Here is a 17,578-nt window from a genome sequence, read left to right as displayed (position 1 = left end):
GCATTTTCTATACACTCTCCACATCTATGCTGGAAGATTTCATGTTTAAAACTAGTGTGATGGCAATTGTGGGCGAGGGATTGATTTTAGGTGCAAAAGTTGGTGCTTCAGGAAGTAGGGAGGTGAAGGGTCTGGAAAAAAACAACATCCCCAACCAACGACATTTATTCTCTTCTTTCATGCCTTTTTATGGCTATTTCCCCTTAGTCTGATGTTGTCTAACTCGAAAGGGCTTCTTTACTACTTGATCATAACCGATCATGGAACATTCAAGCTCTCAGATTTTGCTGTATGACAGTGCCACTGGGGTTAAAAAAACAACCCTGACAGCAGGAGTGAGGGAGAAGTAATGTGCCCTTATTTCCAGGCAATGCTGTATTGGATATTTCACTGCAATAATTTGTCAGGATCCAGCTCTGGTCATAACATTTTATTTAAGTTTAGATGAGTCAGAATGTGAATATAGAGATGCACATTTTTCTGATGCAGTGCAGTATAGATGGACAACACTCTGATTCAGATTGGCATCTGAATAGGGCTACAGTCCATTTGCACGACATTATTTTCTGTGTTACAGTCATGTACACTCCCAACTACCCCAGCTAATAGTAAACAACATGCAACAGGGGCAGAAGAGTGTCGTGTCTCAGCAGTTCCCTTTGCTTCTTGAGGCCCACCTCTTTATACAGTTTTACACCTTTTTACAAAAGTGTGCAAACATTCCCAAAACCGGGAGAGTAGGGGCTTTGCCTTTTCATTGTAAATGAAATGATCTCCCCAATTCAGCTCTGCCAAATTATCTGACTAAAACTCCAGTTTACTACTTTGAAAGCCTGTATGTATGTGCACCAGCACTGCAAACAGAATTCATATCCAGTGGAATTGCTTCGAGGCTAAATAAGCTTTTCATAGGGTTTTGAAATGAGGCTTGTGTGATAGCAATGAGGGCGTTTTGCAACTTTCTGATAATGAAACACTTTTTCAGCTTGATCCATAGCCTAGATAGATAGATAGATATATTCTTGATTTTAAAACAGATTTAGCTATATTAAATGCCCTGGTACTTGGAAAAGAACTTGCATTGCAAGTAGGTTTGAATTGCATAGATAAGAGTGAAGTTTTAAGGAGATAAATACCGCACACGTGTCAAGTTCCTCTGGAAAGATCATGGAATTTAGTTACCTGACCCACAATCTGTGCAAGGTTTCCTTTTTAACAGCCTCTTTCCAACACCCATTAAAAGCAAACTTCTTTGCATTTAATGTAGCTTTGTGAAAAGTCATTCCCTTGAGATTTGCACCCCCAGGTTACATTAGTTTCACAATAAATTCTCAATGCAATTTTAACTTGTAACATTTTAAACTTGTTCATAAATAACCTGAAGTTAGGGTAAACAGTCAAAGTAGACAACACTGAGATATGTGGACTAAGGGTCTAATGGTCTTAGATTCACTGCTTCGTATGTTCACATTTACATATACATGACCAAACACTAAGGACTGTTTTTCTTATACAGTGGTATCTTGGTTTTTGAGCATCTCGGAAGCCGAACATTTCAGTTTTAAACGCTGAAAACCCAGAAGTAATTGCTTCCGTTTTCGAATGCGCCTTGGAAGTAGGACGGCTTCTGCTGCGGTTTTTTCCAATTTTCTCCATTGACTTTGCAGCCAGCCCTTTGCACCTCGGTTGTCAAACGTTTCGGAAGTCGAACGGTCTTCCGGAATGGATTATGTTCGACAACCGAGGTACCACTGTGTTTCCACACCGTGCTATATCTTTTGAATCCGCTGTCTCTTATCAGAATGCAAAGACCGGCAGCCTGTTGTGGTACCTCAGATAAAGTGAAGGAACAACTAGTCTAGTTCTGAATTTGAGTTTATTCATCGCCTATTCATCAGCTGACCATTCCGCACTGGTCTTCCTTCCATTTCATATTGGGCCTTGTATTCTAAAAAGCTGGAGTCCTGTATGGACTGAAGGACATACAGAATAATCAGCATGTACAACAGAGGTAATTCGACTTTCCAACAGATATACCCAATACTTAAGTTCCTGCATCCTCCCTGCCCTGGTTATCTTCCACTGACTCGACTTGGGTGATTCTGAGATGACCAATAAACATTTTGAAACCATGAGCTCACCATTGAAACAAACCCCTTCTTGCAAACAGGCAAATATATTTTTGTGGAATGGATAGGATTGCCAGCTGGCCAGAATTTTACTGGTCTGGTTTGTATAACCGGTCTTGTCTAGCAGTTTAAAAAGTGCTGAGTCAGTGAACTTTGGAGCCAGCTTGAAGAAGTCTTGTTGTAATTTCTATATTACAGTAAAAGCAAGAGTCATGTGGTAACTTAAAGACTGAGGATTGTATCCAACTAAGTTCTACTCAGAACTTAGCTGGTCATGTCCATTAATTTCAATGGGTCTACTCTGAGCATGACAAGTTACCGTAGATACAACTCTTATCAAATTTATTGTTAGAGTTGGCACCTTGCGCTTGGCAGAATCTACCATCATAACACACCAGTCTGCTGAATCCTTCACGCCCCTGGCCTCTCACCTGGAAGGCTAGTCTTTTTGAAATGAAAAGTTGGCAACTCTAAGACTAAAAGAGATTTCTTGTGAGCACTTATAATCTTTAAGGCAGGCATAGGCAAACTTGGTCCTACGGATGTTTTGGGACTACAACTCCCATCATCCCTGACCACTGGTCCTGTTAGCTAGGGATGATGGGAGTTGTAGTCCCAAAACATCTGGAGGGCCGAGTTTGCCTATGCCTGTGTTAAGGGGAAGGGTGAAAGAGGATTCTGACTTAATGTCTGCACCCAAAAGCACACACAGGTACAAACAAAATATTAGATGGAAACTGTTTTATATCTTTTACGTTCAGCTTGTTTGAAGATTGCTCCAAGCGAGTCTAAAATGTGCAAAAGCACTGAGGGCATGGGCTAGGGTCAACACAGAATAAAACATGTTCTTAGGCATGCTTAACTCTGTAGCCTGGTTGGAAGTTTTGGACACAAAACTAAACAATAGTTTAGCATTATGTGCACACAGAAGAGCTCGTTTCCAATTTTCTTAGCTAACTGCAATTCATTGTTTCATCTAAACGGGAGAACTGGGGCTAGTTTTAGCTATGCTTTTATCCAAACAAGCCAGGGTCAGAAACAATGATTTGCTCTTGGGTTTGTTAGGACAAGCCATAGTTTGTCCTGTTTAGCATAAGGCAGCAACCTGAGGTTAGCTGAAAACAAAAGTGGATTCTTCCAATCTCCTTGTGGCTATGCCAGAGGATGGTAGGGTAAAGTGCACAAGCCTACCTGCTCCATGCCGTGCTGGTGCCTCTCACCCTGAAATCTTACCAAAGGGTGGAATGGGATGGGTGGCGGCGGCAGCAGATGGCAAAGGGAGACTGGTGGCAACATAGAAAGCATCGCAGCTCCAGCTGCCTAAAACTCCCTCAGCCCAGTGCTATAGGGAGGTGCTGAACGAGGCTGTTACAGCCGCCATGATTTCCTTCCTTATCCCCAATGCCTCTGCACCCCACCACCCTCATAAGTATGTCATATATTCACGCCTCCTGGTGCTACCCGTGTGGTGATATTAACCATTTTGTGGCTACTCCTGTTTTTCCTTCCGCTTCTTCTGCCTCGTCCAGATGGGGAAACAACACAGCCAGCTGCTTTCAGGTCTGCAAATGTAAATCCCCACAGTTCATTTCTGCTTATATAAGGACACAATCTGGAACAAAGGTTTCTTAAGAGTCAAGAATGTAGCTCCAAAGGGGAAACCAACTAAATTAGGGCAGCATAAAGGCAAGAGATCGATAGCCAACAAGTACAATAAGGAAAGATGAAAAGAACCCAGTCCTGAATTGAGAATATTCCTCCATGAACCTCTCAACAAGGCCCTGCAGAACATTTTTCTTCCTTTACCTATCTGGCTTGGTGACAGCAGCAGTGTTGGGGAAGGAGATCTGGTGGCCTAAGATACTTATTTTTTTAATATTCATATCCTGCTCTTCCTCTGAGTCTTAGCGCACAACCTTTGTGGTTCTTCCTCACTGGCTATCTCCATTTTATCTCCGCAACCAACCTGTGAGGTAGGTTAGGTTGAGAGGGGATGACTGATGGTTCGAGTGAGCTTCATAGTCAAGTGGGGATCTGAATGTGGATCTCTCCACTCCTAGTCCGACTCTCTAACCGCTACACCATGCTGGCTCTCCCTGTATAATAGCATTGTGTGAGGATCCCATCTGGAAGAACAGAAATGGCAAATGCCTAGTATCCATTTAAGTGGACCCACACTATTCTAAAGGCAGGTGGAATGTGAGTCAGCATTGTGCGGTAGATAGTGTTGGACTTGGACAAAGCAGAGCCGGGTTCAAATCTCTGCTTAGTCATGAGGTTCACTGGCTAACCAGTGGGTGAATCACTGTCTCTCAGCCTAACCAACCTCATAGGTTAGGAACAAATGAGGAAACCCCCAATCACACTGCCCTGACCTACTCAAGGGGAAGATGTGTTACAAATGTAGTAATGGATAGTAGTAATACATGTGCTTGCTGGAGGACTCTCTTGAGAGTCCCATGGACTGCAAGAAGATCAAAGCTATCCATTCTGAAGGAAATCAGCCCTGAGTGCTCACTGGAAGGACAGATCCTGAAGCTGAGACTCCAAGACTTTGGCCACCTCATGAGAAGAGAAGACTCCCTGGAAAAGACCCTGATGTTGGGAAAGATGGAGGGCACAAGGAGAAGGGGACGACAGAGGACGAGATGGCTGGACAGTGTTCTCAAAGCTACCAGCATGAGTTTGACCAAACTGCGGGAGGCAGTGGAAGACAGGGGTGCCTGGCGTGCTCTGGTCCATGCAGTCATGAAGAGTCGGACATGACTAAACAACAACAACAATACATGTGCTGGATGAGAATTTCAAAGACTGAGTAGCAGCCCTGACCTACAAGCACACAAGCCCATCCCTCTCACAGGCTAAGGCTATAGAGTGATGGTTACAATCCAGCACCTATTGAAATTGTTAAAAATAAATAAATCCCATTGATTTGATTGACATATGCTCAGAGGAAGGATTGTGTAGCTCAGAGGCAAAGCACCAATAATGCACCACTGTTTTGGGAACCCGTCATATGACAAAGCCATATTCCTGCAAACAAATTACAGAGTTTTCTCACATTATTCAACTGTTGGCTTCACTGACTCATCTTAACAAACAGAAGCAAGAAGTCAAGTGAGACTGCAATTCTAGGCACACTTAAAAGCAGAACAATCCATAACTTGTTTGGGGTTGCTGTTTTTTTAATAAAAAAGAAAGTACCGCTAAGCAGAGACAGCCCTATATATTTTACTGCCTGAGGCAGAGCAGCAAATAGCATTCCCTGCCCTCCCCAATCAATTCAAAGTGTGTACCCAAGTTATTTTGGCACCTGAAGCAGAAAATCATATTGGAACATAGGAAGCTGCCTTAAACTGAGTCAGACCATTGGTTTATCTACCCCAGCATTGCCAACACTGACTGGCAGCATCCCTCTAGGGTTTTCAGGCAGAGGACTTTCCCAGACCTCCTTCGGGATGCTGGGGATTGAACCTGGAACTTTGTGCATGCAAAGGGCATGCTTTGCCCCTGAGCTACACAGGGAGCACCTGCCATCCTCCCTGGCAGTAAAATCAGGTAAGCCAGCTATCTAATGCAAGGGTCAGCCTGCAGCCCTTTGAAGACAACTCTGAACAACCACAGGCAACACACGGCTAATAATGTTCTAACATAATATTTGTAACATGTATTATTTGAAGACAAAGCAGTGTGCATAGGCCATAGCAGTTAGCATATGGGACCTGCTCCTCCTAGTGGTCAAAGTATCTAGCAATCCGTGTTATCAGGAACGGATGGATACCGGGGAAGACCGGGGTGGGAAAATATCAGGTTGCTGCTATTCCAAATATAATTTTTGAAATGTTTATAACCAGCCACTAAGAAGAATTCTGCACGAGCCCAATCAGTAAGCCCATTTAATAGCATCTGATTTATTCTCCCAGATAGTCCAACAACAACCACAGAAACCGCCTGGGTGTGGAATCTAGATGCATGTTAAAAACGTTGTGAAAAATGCTTTTTAAAAAAATCATTTTGAAAAATGGGTTGAATTTGCTGTAGCTCACAGTCGCCATACCTAGTGTCACAATTGTATATTGCACTTTACCACAATGGTTGGCCATTGTGAGAACAAGATGCTGGACTAGATGGGCCTTTGGTCTGATCCAGGAGAACTCCTCTTATGTCCATAGAATCATAGCATTGTAGAGTAGGAAGGGGACCCCCAAAGGTCATCAAGCCCAACCCCCTGCAGTGCAGAATGTCCCAGCATTCTGTGCCCACAATGCCTATGCAAAGCCCACAAGAGGGCATGAACACTCTCCCTCTGATGATATCTAGCAACTGCTGTACTGTATGCTACTCTCTGAATAGTAGCATCATGTAGTAACACCTTTACCACACCATACATTTAAGGCATATTTAAAGCACATGACTTTCCTCAAAGCATCCCTGGAACTGTACAGTCATACCTCGGGTTGAATATGCTTCATGTTGAGCGCGTTCAAGTTGTGCTTTGCGGCAACCCGGAAGTAATGAAGCATGTTACTTCCGGGTTTTGCCGCTCGTGCATGCGCAGACGCTGAAACTGACGTCACACGCATGAGCAGAAGTAGCAAAAAGTGATGCGCGCATGCGCAGATATGCCGTCACTAGTTACATTTGCTTCTGGATGTGAACGGGGCTCCAGAACCGATCCTGTTCGCATCCCGAGGTACCACTGTAATTGCCCTCTCAAAGAACTACATTTCCCAGCAACCCTGAACAAATTACAGCTCCCAGGACTCTTTGAGAGAAGCTGTGTGCTTTACATGTACATTGAGCGTGCTTTAGGTGCCTGGTATAGATCTGCCCACTGTTGTTGTTGATTGGGAACCACAAGTAGCATGACACATTTTCCTGCATATGAACAAATGTAAACACCTTTTTTTTTTGCTAACTGGGAAAGATAGCATGCAAAAAATGTCCAGAGAGCAAAACCTACAGCTGTTAGTCTAAGGGTGCTTTACTGGGAAGTAAGCAGCAAGGAAATTAGTATGTCAAAAAGAGCTAAGCAAACATATTTGGGATTTAGGAATGAAATGCCTCCCACTATTCTGGAACCATAACCACGTTTTTGTAAAACTAAGCATTTTTAAGCTGGCCTTTCCCACCAATGTCTTGCACAACAAGTTAAAATATCACCATACAGCGTTTCAGGAGATTCCTCTTCCTTTTCATGCTGCTTCTCCTCTGTCAAGATTTCTTCAGTTTTCTGAGAAATTTTAAGAAATAGTGAATTCTTTGTTAATGCTATAACCTAATAATCTATAACAGTGAAAACAAGCAGAGTTCTTTTCTGGGAAACTTTTTGCTAAAAAAAACCTTGCTCCAGGGTCATGCACAGTTCAAAACATGTGACTTCAGTGAAACTGTTCCTTAAAAAGAAGAAGAAGAAAGCTTCATTGCATTGCTAGTTTTGGACAAATGGTGTATTTAATTTAGGCCTCTCTTTGTATGTCATGGAAAAGCGCTTTCGGTTCTGGCTAGGCAATGCTGAAACAATTTCTTTCTACTTGCAAGGCTTGATTGTTTATGATATGTGAACCTGAGGCGATTCAACTAGACTTTTAGATTTAAGGTTCTTTTTGCCAAACATGCCATTATAATTCTGATAAGTTTCATTCCTGCCCTCCCCCCCCCACTGGTAAAGTTTTATATTGCTGACATTTTAAAATTATCTTCAAATTTTGTTTTGTAAGCTGCCTTAAGGGTCTGACAGAAAGGCAGGTAATCGTGTTCGTATTTAAGTGCAACAAGGCATTTACCCAAAGCTTCAGGCTGCCATTTCCAGGCCAGAAGTGCTGCAGAACGGCACTGGAAGACTGGTGGACTGGAGCAACTGCTGTCCAGTGAGGAAACCTTGGCCTGTGAGGGACTAACATCAGTCATTTTGAAGAAACTTAGGGGACTGAGGGGAGGCTTCTGACACCTTTGTTGCACTAGCTCCTTCTGCATCTTTTACCACTGCCAGAAGGCAAGTTCAGCAACAGCTGGGTGAGGAAGCCCTGATCTGTCATCCAGCTGCTTTGGCAGCTGGGCCAAGGGAAGCTTATATGCTCTTTTTGTGATCATACACTTAGTTTACTATATTTTAAATATATTGGAAGCCCCTCAAAAACCTCAGTTAGTAGGCAGGATATAAGGCAGTCTGAATAAATAAAAAATATATTTTAAAAATTCCTTCATATTCTTTGCACCATTAGTAATTTCATTACTATCACATTCCCTTACTTTCAGGTTGCCTGAACTAAAAAAAGTCCCCACTTCTTAACAATTTCTTCCTAATAATCAACACCACTGATCACCTTTCAATCAACAAACTTAAGATGCTTCAGAAAGAGCCCACTCAGCTCCTGGTGAATTACTGCTCTTTATAAATGCCAAGGGAGTTTGAATTCAGCTAATGACTTCCCACGATCTGCGTTACTAAAAATAAATAATATCTAAAATGGGAAGCATTCTGGTCATACGGCACGCTACAGAACATTAAGTGAATGATGCCTCTAATGTTGCGTTTGGGGCTAGGACAGGATATTTTATATCCTCAGTCCCCAGAAGGCTTCATCAATTATCACAGCCTTTAAGAAAAACAACTTGTTTTCATTCTGTGGTTTTTTTGCCACCTATCTTCAACATGTTGTCGAGTAAAAAGGCAGGATATAAATATTTTCAATAAATGAAATTTAATAAATGAAATTTAACATAGCGGGAAGAAGAATCCATGGTTGCCTGCATGCAGGGCTTTTTTCCCCAGCCGGAACTCAGTTCCGGCACCTCTCGGGTGGGTGCCATTGCCATTATAAGAGAACAAGGGAGGCGTTCATAGTGAGTTCTGGCACCTCTTTTTCTAGAAAAATAGCACTGCCAGCATGTATCCATTCATCACACTTGCATCTTCCCTTCACGAAAATATAGCAAGTCAAAAGTATGTTCACACAACTTACGCCTACCTCTTCGACTCTATCTCTCAAATCAATCTCCACAAATGACAAGTCTTTCTGCAAGAGGAACATAAAATAAGAGAGAACCAAGTTGTAAGATACCTTTAAGATGAAACTACACATTACACACATATGGGTGTAATGAAAACGTCACAGGTGCTCTTCCTAGGGAAAAAACATATGGCGGGCTTATGTTACACGGCTTGCATGTAAAGTGAGTTAGGCCCTTACAAGAGGACCAGAGAAGTCCTTAAGGCTTTTATCACATGTGTTTGTGTTAAGTCAATGTCATCATCTGTTAACACTGGCGGCCTTGGGAGCAAAATTGGAACATGGTGGTAGTGCAGCAGGGTATCTGAGGTCAACAAAGCTACCTTCATAAATGGTATCCCTGCAACTTGCAAAATAATTGTTAAGATAGATGGTATCAGGATAATAGTGGGGTGTGGAAGGAGCAGAAAAGTGGCTATGGCGAAGGCATTTCAGCCATCACAAAGCTTATCGTTATGTTTTTGGCTTAACTTATTTCATGGCAGGCTTAATGCTTAAATGTTTAAGGATTGCGTATTAATCTCTTAAATCGGGGATGGCGAATGTTTGGCCCTCCCATCAGTCCCAGTCAGCATGGCCACTGATGAGAGATGATGGGAAGTGCAGTCTAAATATAAAATAAAAAAAATCAGCGGAGCTGCAAGTCTACACATTTGGTATAAAGTGGTACCTCAAGTTACAGACACTTCAGGTTACAGATGCTTCAGGTTACAGACTCCACTAACCCAGAAATAGTACCTCGGATTAAGAATTTTCTTCAGGATGAGAACAGAAATTGCACGGCGGCATCGGGAGGCCCTATTAGCTAAAGTGGTACCTCAGGTTAAGAACAGTTTCAGGTTAAGAACGGACCTCCGGAACGAATTAAGTTCTTAACCCGAGGTACCACTTTATAGTTTTAAGATGTTTTTTATAGGATTGGAACTAAAATACAAGAAGGTAGAATGTACCTATAATGACAGCATTCTGGACAGAGATGTTCTTACTTCTCTGCTTCTCTCCTTAGAGGTACATTACATATATTTGAGCATTTTTTCATTTATAGCAAAATACAAAAGATTTTTGCCATCTTTACTGCAGCTGAGTAAGCTTGATAATCAGCACTCAACAGTGTTCTATTGCATTTGTCTGGAGTTTTTCTCTACTTTTTTCAAGCTGCACACCAACTTCATTGGCCTCAGCTCTGGGGTGTATCAAGGGGCCAAAATGGACTCTGTCACACAGGAGAAAGTGTTCAGGGATCCTACTGTGATGATTGGCAGCAAATTTTTCTGCACCAACTATCTTAATTGTAAAATCAAAGTTCATTTCTGCTCTGCATTACCAAACGTTACACTGGTTGGTTGTATATTTTCCTTGAGGTTGTTATAAACATGATCAAGAAAGCGGATGCAGAATTTGCCCCATATTTTATAGGACAGAATCTGCGTCAGGTAGAAAAGGTAGCTAGCCTATTTACTGCGGAGATAGCACAGTCTCTCGGCATACACCAGACTAAGAGCCATGAGAAGGAAGCACTCTGTGGACTGGAACAGATTTGAGAAATCTTCTTTCAGATTCCGTCCACGCCCTTGGTATCTCTCAAAACAACCCATTTGCTTCACTGCTGATGAAAGTAAAACCGAACATTGAGCCATTCTTTCTGGGAGTATTACTTGCCTTCATCTCCAGAAGAACGTCTTCCATTTCAGCATCTGACTTTGCTTTCTACAGATTTAAAAAGCAGAAGGTTAAGTGTGTTGTGTTTTTAAGAGGCAAGCAAGCCTAATTTCTCTAGTCTGGGCCCACTATGAACTTATAGCACAGGCTCACTTTCCCCAAGCCACATAAAAACCCTTGTGCATTTTGGGAAAACTAACAGAAAAATCCGTGCTGTTGTATTTATGGTGACCTGGTTCGTGTTTCGAGCCAGCCATAGCAACATGGTGTGTGTGTGTGTTTGTGTATAACCCACAAGTGACAAATACCCTTTAGACCATGTTCCTGGGATCTACGGCCAGTTCTATGGGGAGCAGAGGCTGGACTCATTTACCCACACCTGTTGCAAGGCCTGTCAGTTCAAGCAGCCACCCTGGCTCCCTCTGGCCCTGAAATCTCAGTGTCCCTCTTTTTTGCGGGGTTGGTCCCACCCTTCTGCTGCCACAACCTAGTCTGTGCACAGGAAAACTGCCTGGAACTGAAGAACTCTGGGACTTGTAGTCCTTGAAGGAGCACATTCTGCAGGGAAAGTACATTTCTCCCGAGAATTGCAACTCCTAGAATTTCCCATACAATCTGTATTTCCCCCTTTCCCCTCTTTCACGTCTCTGGTGGGCCTGATTCTATTGAACTCCAGCAGGGCCCTCCCTGTAGAATGGCAGTAGGGTTGCCATACTGTATTTACTTTTCTATTCCAAGTAGGCTTTTAAGAAAGCTCTTTTTTATGATTGACTTTAATTTATTTGGACCACTGCATGTTTTCAAATTTTTTCTTTTTATGCACACCACTTAGAAACTCCAGTGATTTAGTGGCATATAAATAGCTCAAATAAATTAAATATCCGGGGTGGCCTTGTTGAGCAACATTTTGTTCTGAATGCTGCTGCTTTGCTCTCATGCTATTTCTATTTGGCTTCAGTAAAATACTTAATAACTGGATACATCAGGAAAATAACAGGCCCTCCAAGTGTCCCTATTTTCCAGGGACAGTCCCAGATTTACAGAAAGCTGTCCCAGTTTCTGATTTGATCTTGGAATGTCCTGCTTTTCCTTAGGATGTCCCTATTTTCATTGGAGAAATGTTGGAGGGTATGGAGTAACGTGACACCCGAGCCAAGGAGATCAGTAACTATACAACCTATAGAGGGCACCTGAGGGCAGCCCTGTACAGTGGTACCTCGGGTTAAGAACTTAATTTGTTCCGGAGGTCCGTTCTTAACCTGAAACTGTTCTTAATCTGAGGTACCAATTTAGCTAATAGGGCCTCCTGTTGCTGCTGCGCCGCCGCCACGTGATTTCTGTTCTCATCCTGAAGCAAAGTTCTTAACCCAAGGTACTCTTTCTGGGTTAGCAGTGTCTGTAACCTGAAGCGTCTGTAACCCGAGGTACCACTGTATAGGGGAGGTTTTTTAAAAAATGTTTAATTATGTTTTTATTTATGTTGGAAGCCACCCAGAGTGGCTGGGGCAAACCATATAAATAATATAATATAATATAATATAATATAATATAATATAATCCAAAATAATATAATATAATCCAAAATAATATAATATAATACAAAATAATAATAAATAATAATGGAATAGGACATCCCTATTTTCATCAAAGAAATGTTGGCGGGTATGAAATAATTATGGATGACTATCCTAGAACATGATATATAATCTAGTTGTCCACACACACACACACACACACACACTCTCACACCACTTATGGGAATGGGTTTGGAGTCCAAACTGGAACTCCAAACTGGCATGTGGTCCTTGGAAGGTTTCCCACTTGAGGATGCAGCCCTTGGGCTGGAAAAGTTTCCCAACCCTTCATGTAAACAAACACAGAACTACTTGTACTTAGAATTTTTGTGTTTCCTGACCGTTTTTTCACTGATTTCCACTTTAACAGATTCATCTTGCTCACGACCACTTTCTTTATCCTTTTTATTGTCATACACTTTCTTCTTGATCTCTTTAAGACTGCACAGGAAGAGATATTGACATATCAACAGTTTTATTATAGTGATCCGGTTGAACAACTGAACGGGAGGTATTTAATTCACAGCAAACAGTTTCCGCTGGCATTTCTCACCTTATTTAAACAGTCATCTGGGGCAAAAAGAACATGCTTTTAAATCTGGACCCTGCTCATTGCAACTTACACATGTTTGTGTGTGCAAGAGAGGAGATGCTAACCATCCTGATGTAAATACAATTATAACATTAGGTGTAATAATTAAGCACTTTGCTTGCATTATAATGAGATAATCTTACAACAACTCTGTACGCTCACCAAGATTATAATCTTGTATTGTAGAGGGAAGAACTGAAATGAAGAGCAAGCAACTTTCCCAAGACTGCCTAGTAGGTTCATGGCAGAGGCAAGATTGAAACCAGGGGCATTCTGATTCATAGCTCAGTCTCTGAGCTACTGTACTACAGGAATTCACAGCACCTAGGATGTGTCTCCTGCTTGTCGTGAAGCACACTGAAGTGAGGCAAATGGCTCTTTGCTGAAGATTACTCTTTATTCTAGTCCCCTGCACATAACTCTGTTTAGACTAGGCTGAGCTATACTCTGTTACCAGCTAAGGTCTTCTTCTGTCCTTTGTGCGCCTTTCTCTGTGCCCGAAACATCTAGAAAAGGGGAAATAAAGGTTCCATAAACAGTGTCACATATAGGCAGAAATCGAGCTTTTTCTTTTTGAGGGCTACATTCTCCCATCATAAAACAAAACAACCCCAAGGTACCCTAGTAGAGCCAACAATGCAGTGTGCATCATTAATGGTTGTGGAAGATGGTAGTGACTGGACAGCAGATGGGAAGCTAAACTTACTCTAGTAAAACCAAGAGAAATGAAGCCTTCCTCACCTGCTGCCTTGGTTGATAACAAATGGAATTTGTAGAAACCTAAGGCCTGAGGAAGGGACGTGGGTGGCGCTGTGGGAAAATGCTTACAGGGACCCAAAGACAGAGACAGAGATGTATATATACTGCTGTCAGATAGATAGCGGGGAGAAAAATATTTCTTTGGCTACTAGCAAGAGATAGTAGTTGGGAACCTGAGCAAAACAGGGCAGACTAGATAGAGAGCAGGAGGAAATTCGGGGACCTGAAACAACAGGAGTGGAAATGCAGAAAGGAGGGAGCACATCTAGAACGTTTACATCTTTGTGTTGGATGAGCTGGGCAGATTCGAGATTCTGCTGGTGTACTGCTCAACCTGCTGCCTAGCAATTTCCCTGTCTTGAGATGACAGAGGTGGCCTCAGAAATAGTGTTGAGGACCCCCTTCAGATCAGAAGGTAGTGCTGTGGGAAGGGGAGATTATTCAACCCACAGAGCCTTCCTCGTGGGGTGTGACAGAAAAGTTCGTTTTGCTGGGCAGGTTGGGTCACCAGGTGTTTTTCTTTTTCGCTGCCAGCAAACGGTTAACAAACGGCAGCTTCTGATTGGCCAGGGTTCCAGGAGGGGGAGTTGAAAAAGGAGAGGATTTGGAGAGACAGGTTTCAAGTTGGGAGATAGGGAGTGAGGGGAGAGAGAGTTGGTTCTGGGTAGAAACATCTACCCTTGAGGAATATATCACAAGCTAGAGAAAGGAGTCTCTGTGTTATGTACAACAGATCAGCAGGAATTTCATTTCCTGGCATGTAGGACACCTGAATGAGTCCTTTCTGAATACACTCTCTTGCACGATGTAGCTTAATCTGCAAGTGCTTGGTCCTTTGCTTGCAACTCTCCGAGTTCAGCAAAGCCAAACAAGATCTATTGTCTTGATACACTTGTATAGGACATTTCACAGAAACCCCAATGTCCTTAAACAGTTGCATCAACCATTCACAATCCATGAGTGAAAATGACAGAGCATTGGGTTCTGCTTTACAGGAACTTAGGCTAACTGTTGTCTGCTTTTTGCACAACCAGTCAAACAGGCAGTGGTTGTACATGTAGCATACTCCAGAAGTGCTCGTACCATCCGTGGTGTCACTTCCAAAACTTGCATCTGCAAAGATTTCAAGACCTCCAGTCTTCTGACTGGTGAACCTCAGCCTGTAGTGCATAGTCCCTTTCAAATACCGGGCTATGCGCTTCAGAGCTTTCCAATCCTGAACAGTAGGATTGTTAGCATGTCTGCTAAGCAGGTTAGTGCTTACAGCAATGTCAGGTCTCGAACATCTAGCAATGAAATTCAACTTGCCTAGAATGCATCTGTACAGCGTTGTGTCAGAAAACGCTTCAGCAGTACTATCTACCTGGTAACCTGTCACCATCGGTGTGTCTGCTGGGTTTGCATCAACCAAATTCAACCTGGTTAATACATCAGCAATTTTCTGTGTTTGGTGTACCAGAAAATTTCCTGCTTGGTCCCTCTCCACCTGCAGAGAAAGATAGTTGGATACCTCACCAAGATCCTTCAAGTCAAAGTGCTCCTTCAGCTGAGCTAGGGTGCTTTGGTAGAAAGCCTGATTCTTCCAAAACATCAGAGGATCATCAACAAAACATAAACAATACAGTTTGTTTTGCCCCTCCTCCTTGACAAACACACATGGATCTAGAGTTAGTCATCCATACCCTGTATGCACCTTTTTCGTACCCCATGAACAAACCATGTGCCCCACGCTTCCCAAGCTTGTTGCTTTGTGGGGTGTGTACCCACATGTCAGAACCAAAGATTCTCAAGTGCTTGACATTAGGTTTCTTACCAAACATCTTCTCATAGGGAGTGCAACCAATAGGTGATGACAGTCTGCGATTAAAACTGTAAACAAAATTCGAGAGAGCCTCCCCCCAAAACTTCTCAGGGAGGTTGGCATCATGCAACAAGGTTTTTATTCCTTGCAGCAACGTTTGATTTGCTCTCTCCGCAAGCCCATTCATCCATGGCGATCTAGGCGTTGACAAGTCATGCTGGATTCCCTTCTCAGTCAGGAAAGCTTCAAACTGCTGAGAAGTGAATTCCCCGCCTCGATCAGTAAACAGACAACCAATACGTTTACCGTGAGCATTCTCCAACCAAGCACAGAATGCCTTGAACCTAGGAAATGCTTGCGATTTCTGCTCGAGCATAAACACATGAATGTACCTGGAAAAAGAATCAATTAGAACCATGAAGTACCTTGCTCCTCCCAAAGAGGGCGCTAGAGGGCCTACCAGGTCTGCGTGAACTAGCTGGTAGGGTTTGGAAGCCTGCCTGCTAGACTCCTTGCCTTTTGGAGCAACCTTCACCTTGTTCTCTGCACAAGATACACATTTCATGTGAAATTTGCAAGGTTTGATGTCCAAACCTTCAACCAACTCAGGCATCTTGGCTAGCGCTTGCCAAGAGAGGTGACAAAATCTGCGATGTGCATCGTGAATGCAACCTGCATGAAGAACCTTGTTAGTTTGTGCAACACAACAAGAATCAGCATTAGACATAGCAACACCATTGTCATCATAAGTTAGACAGAACAAACCATCCATCAACTTTGCATGCAAAATGTCCTCTTTGCCTTTTCTGATGACACAGACAGTCTTCTTGAAGGATACCTCAAAACCACGCCCAGTCAGCTGTGGTACACTTATCAAATTGTCCACAGCTCCTGGAACAAAAAGAACATTACTAATCGTAGTATGCAGACTTTCAAGTTTCACAGTCCCAACTCCTGTAGCTTGCAAAGTCCTTCCATCAGCCAGCTGGACCTCTCCATCTTGAGGTGTGAAGGAGATGAACAGATGGCGGTCTTTGGTGAGATGGCGCGTGGCCGCAGAGTCAACAATAAACCTGGCCTTCCCCTTCGAAGCAGATTTGCTGGCAAACAAAACCTTGTTTTCCACCAGCGTGGGCTTTTGCAGCTTGCCTTTAGCCTTTGGTGAAGCTGTGCCAGCAAACATAGCCGTGTTTTCCACTGGCGAGGGCTTTTGCTGCTTGCCCCCCTGCTCCTGGCCATCAGACTTGCCTTTAGCCTTTGGTGAAGCTGTGCCAGCAAACAAAGCCTTGTTTTCCACTGGCGAGGGCTTTTCACCCCCCTTCTGCTTCTGGCCACCTGCAAGCATCTTGCTCTGTTTACATCTGGTCTTCCGGCCTCTGCAAAGGCTCTGACCTTGGTTCCCATGGGAAACAGAGCTCTCAGCTGCCGACTCCTTGGCTCCCCCTGGAGGCTGGAATGCTGCCTGGGATGACGTCACAGTCAGCTCCCCCTGCAGCTTGCAACCGGTGCCCTCGGCATCTTTGCATTCACTCGCATTCTGGGAAACAGCCAGGACCTCCGACGCAGTCAAACACTGGGCTGGGATTATTGGCTGGTGGGCCTTTTTTAAAGCATCCCACATGTCACGTGCCGTGAGATTTCCAGCAAGCGTAGCAATTTCCTCCAGAGAGACGGACAAGACTATTACGTCTATGGCTCTCGAATTCTGAGCCTGCCATTTCTCTGTCTGAGGATCTGGAGTGGCTTCAGAGACAGTATGCCAGACTCCAAACTGACGCAGCAAACTCTCACACCATTTTGCCCAGCTCTGATAATTGTCCCGATTTAACTTTGGACACTCAGCAGCTTCAGAGGCTTGGAAAAACTCCATTCCACCTCTTAACGCCAGCCGTGAGTCTTCTTCACTTCAGAGACTCCTTATCTCGGCAGCCCATAAATCACGATGCCTCTGGCTCGGCTCCCAGGCCAATTAGTTTTGCCGGACATCTAAGACGTCTTCCGCGGCAAACAGAAAAGCCTCTGCTTTCGCTTTTCCAACATACCTTTCAGCA

General features: G+C 43.4%; 1 protein-coding gene and 1 long non-coding RNA gene across 2 annotated transcripts in view; one reads left to right on the top strand and one right to left on the bottom strand.

Annotated features, from left to right (window-relative positions):
* Positions 1–1,857: 1,857 nt before the first annotated feature.
* The window catches only part of LOC128411842 (probable ATP-dependent RNA helicase ddx47), an 18,235-nt gene continuing 2,514 nt past the window's right edge, over positions 1,858–17,578 (bottom strand). Inside the window, exons 2-8 of the mRNA XM_053384336.1 lie at positions 13,422–13,473; positions 12,717–12,816; positions 10,798–10,849; positions 9,101–9,144; positions 7,298–7,362; positions 3,609–3,691; positions 1,858–1,964 (exon numbers count right to left, since the gene is read on the bottom strand). Of these exons, the coding sequence (XP_053240311.1) occupies positions 3,619–3,691; positions 7,298–7,362; positions 9,101–9,144; positions 10,798–10,849; positions 12,717–12,816; positions 13,422–13,473 (386 nt within the window). The 3' untranslated portion in view covers positions 1,858–1,964; positions 3,609–3,618. The remainder of the gene's footprint in view (positions 1,965–3,608; positions 3,692–7,297; positions 7,363–9,100; positions 9,145–10,797; positions 10,850–12,716; positions 12,817–13,421; positions 13,474–17,578) is intronic.
* The window catches only part of LOC128411844 (uncharacterized), a 16,926-nt gene continuing 13,392 nt past the window's right edge, over positions 14,045–17,578 (top strand). Inside the window, exon 1 of the long non-coding RNA XR_008329928.1 lies at positions 14,045–14,141. This is a non-coding gene — a long non-coding RNA (uncharacterized LOC128411844). The remainder of the gene's footprint in view (positions 14,142–17,578) is intronic.

Source organism: Podarcis raffonei, chromosome 4, assembly GCF_027172205.1.
Source record: "Podarcis raffonei isolate rPodRaf1 chromosome 4, rPodRaf1.pri, whole genome shotgun sequence".
NCBI classification, from domain to species: Eukaryota; Metazoa; Chordata; class Lepidosauria; order Squamata; family Lacertidae; genus Podarcis; species Podarcis raffonei.
The sequence above is the reverse complement of the archived record's forward strand: the minus strand, read 5'-3'. Positions and strand labels throughout refer to the sequence as shown.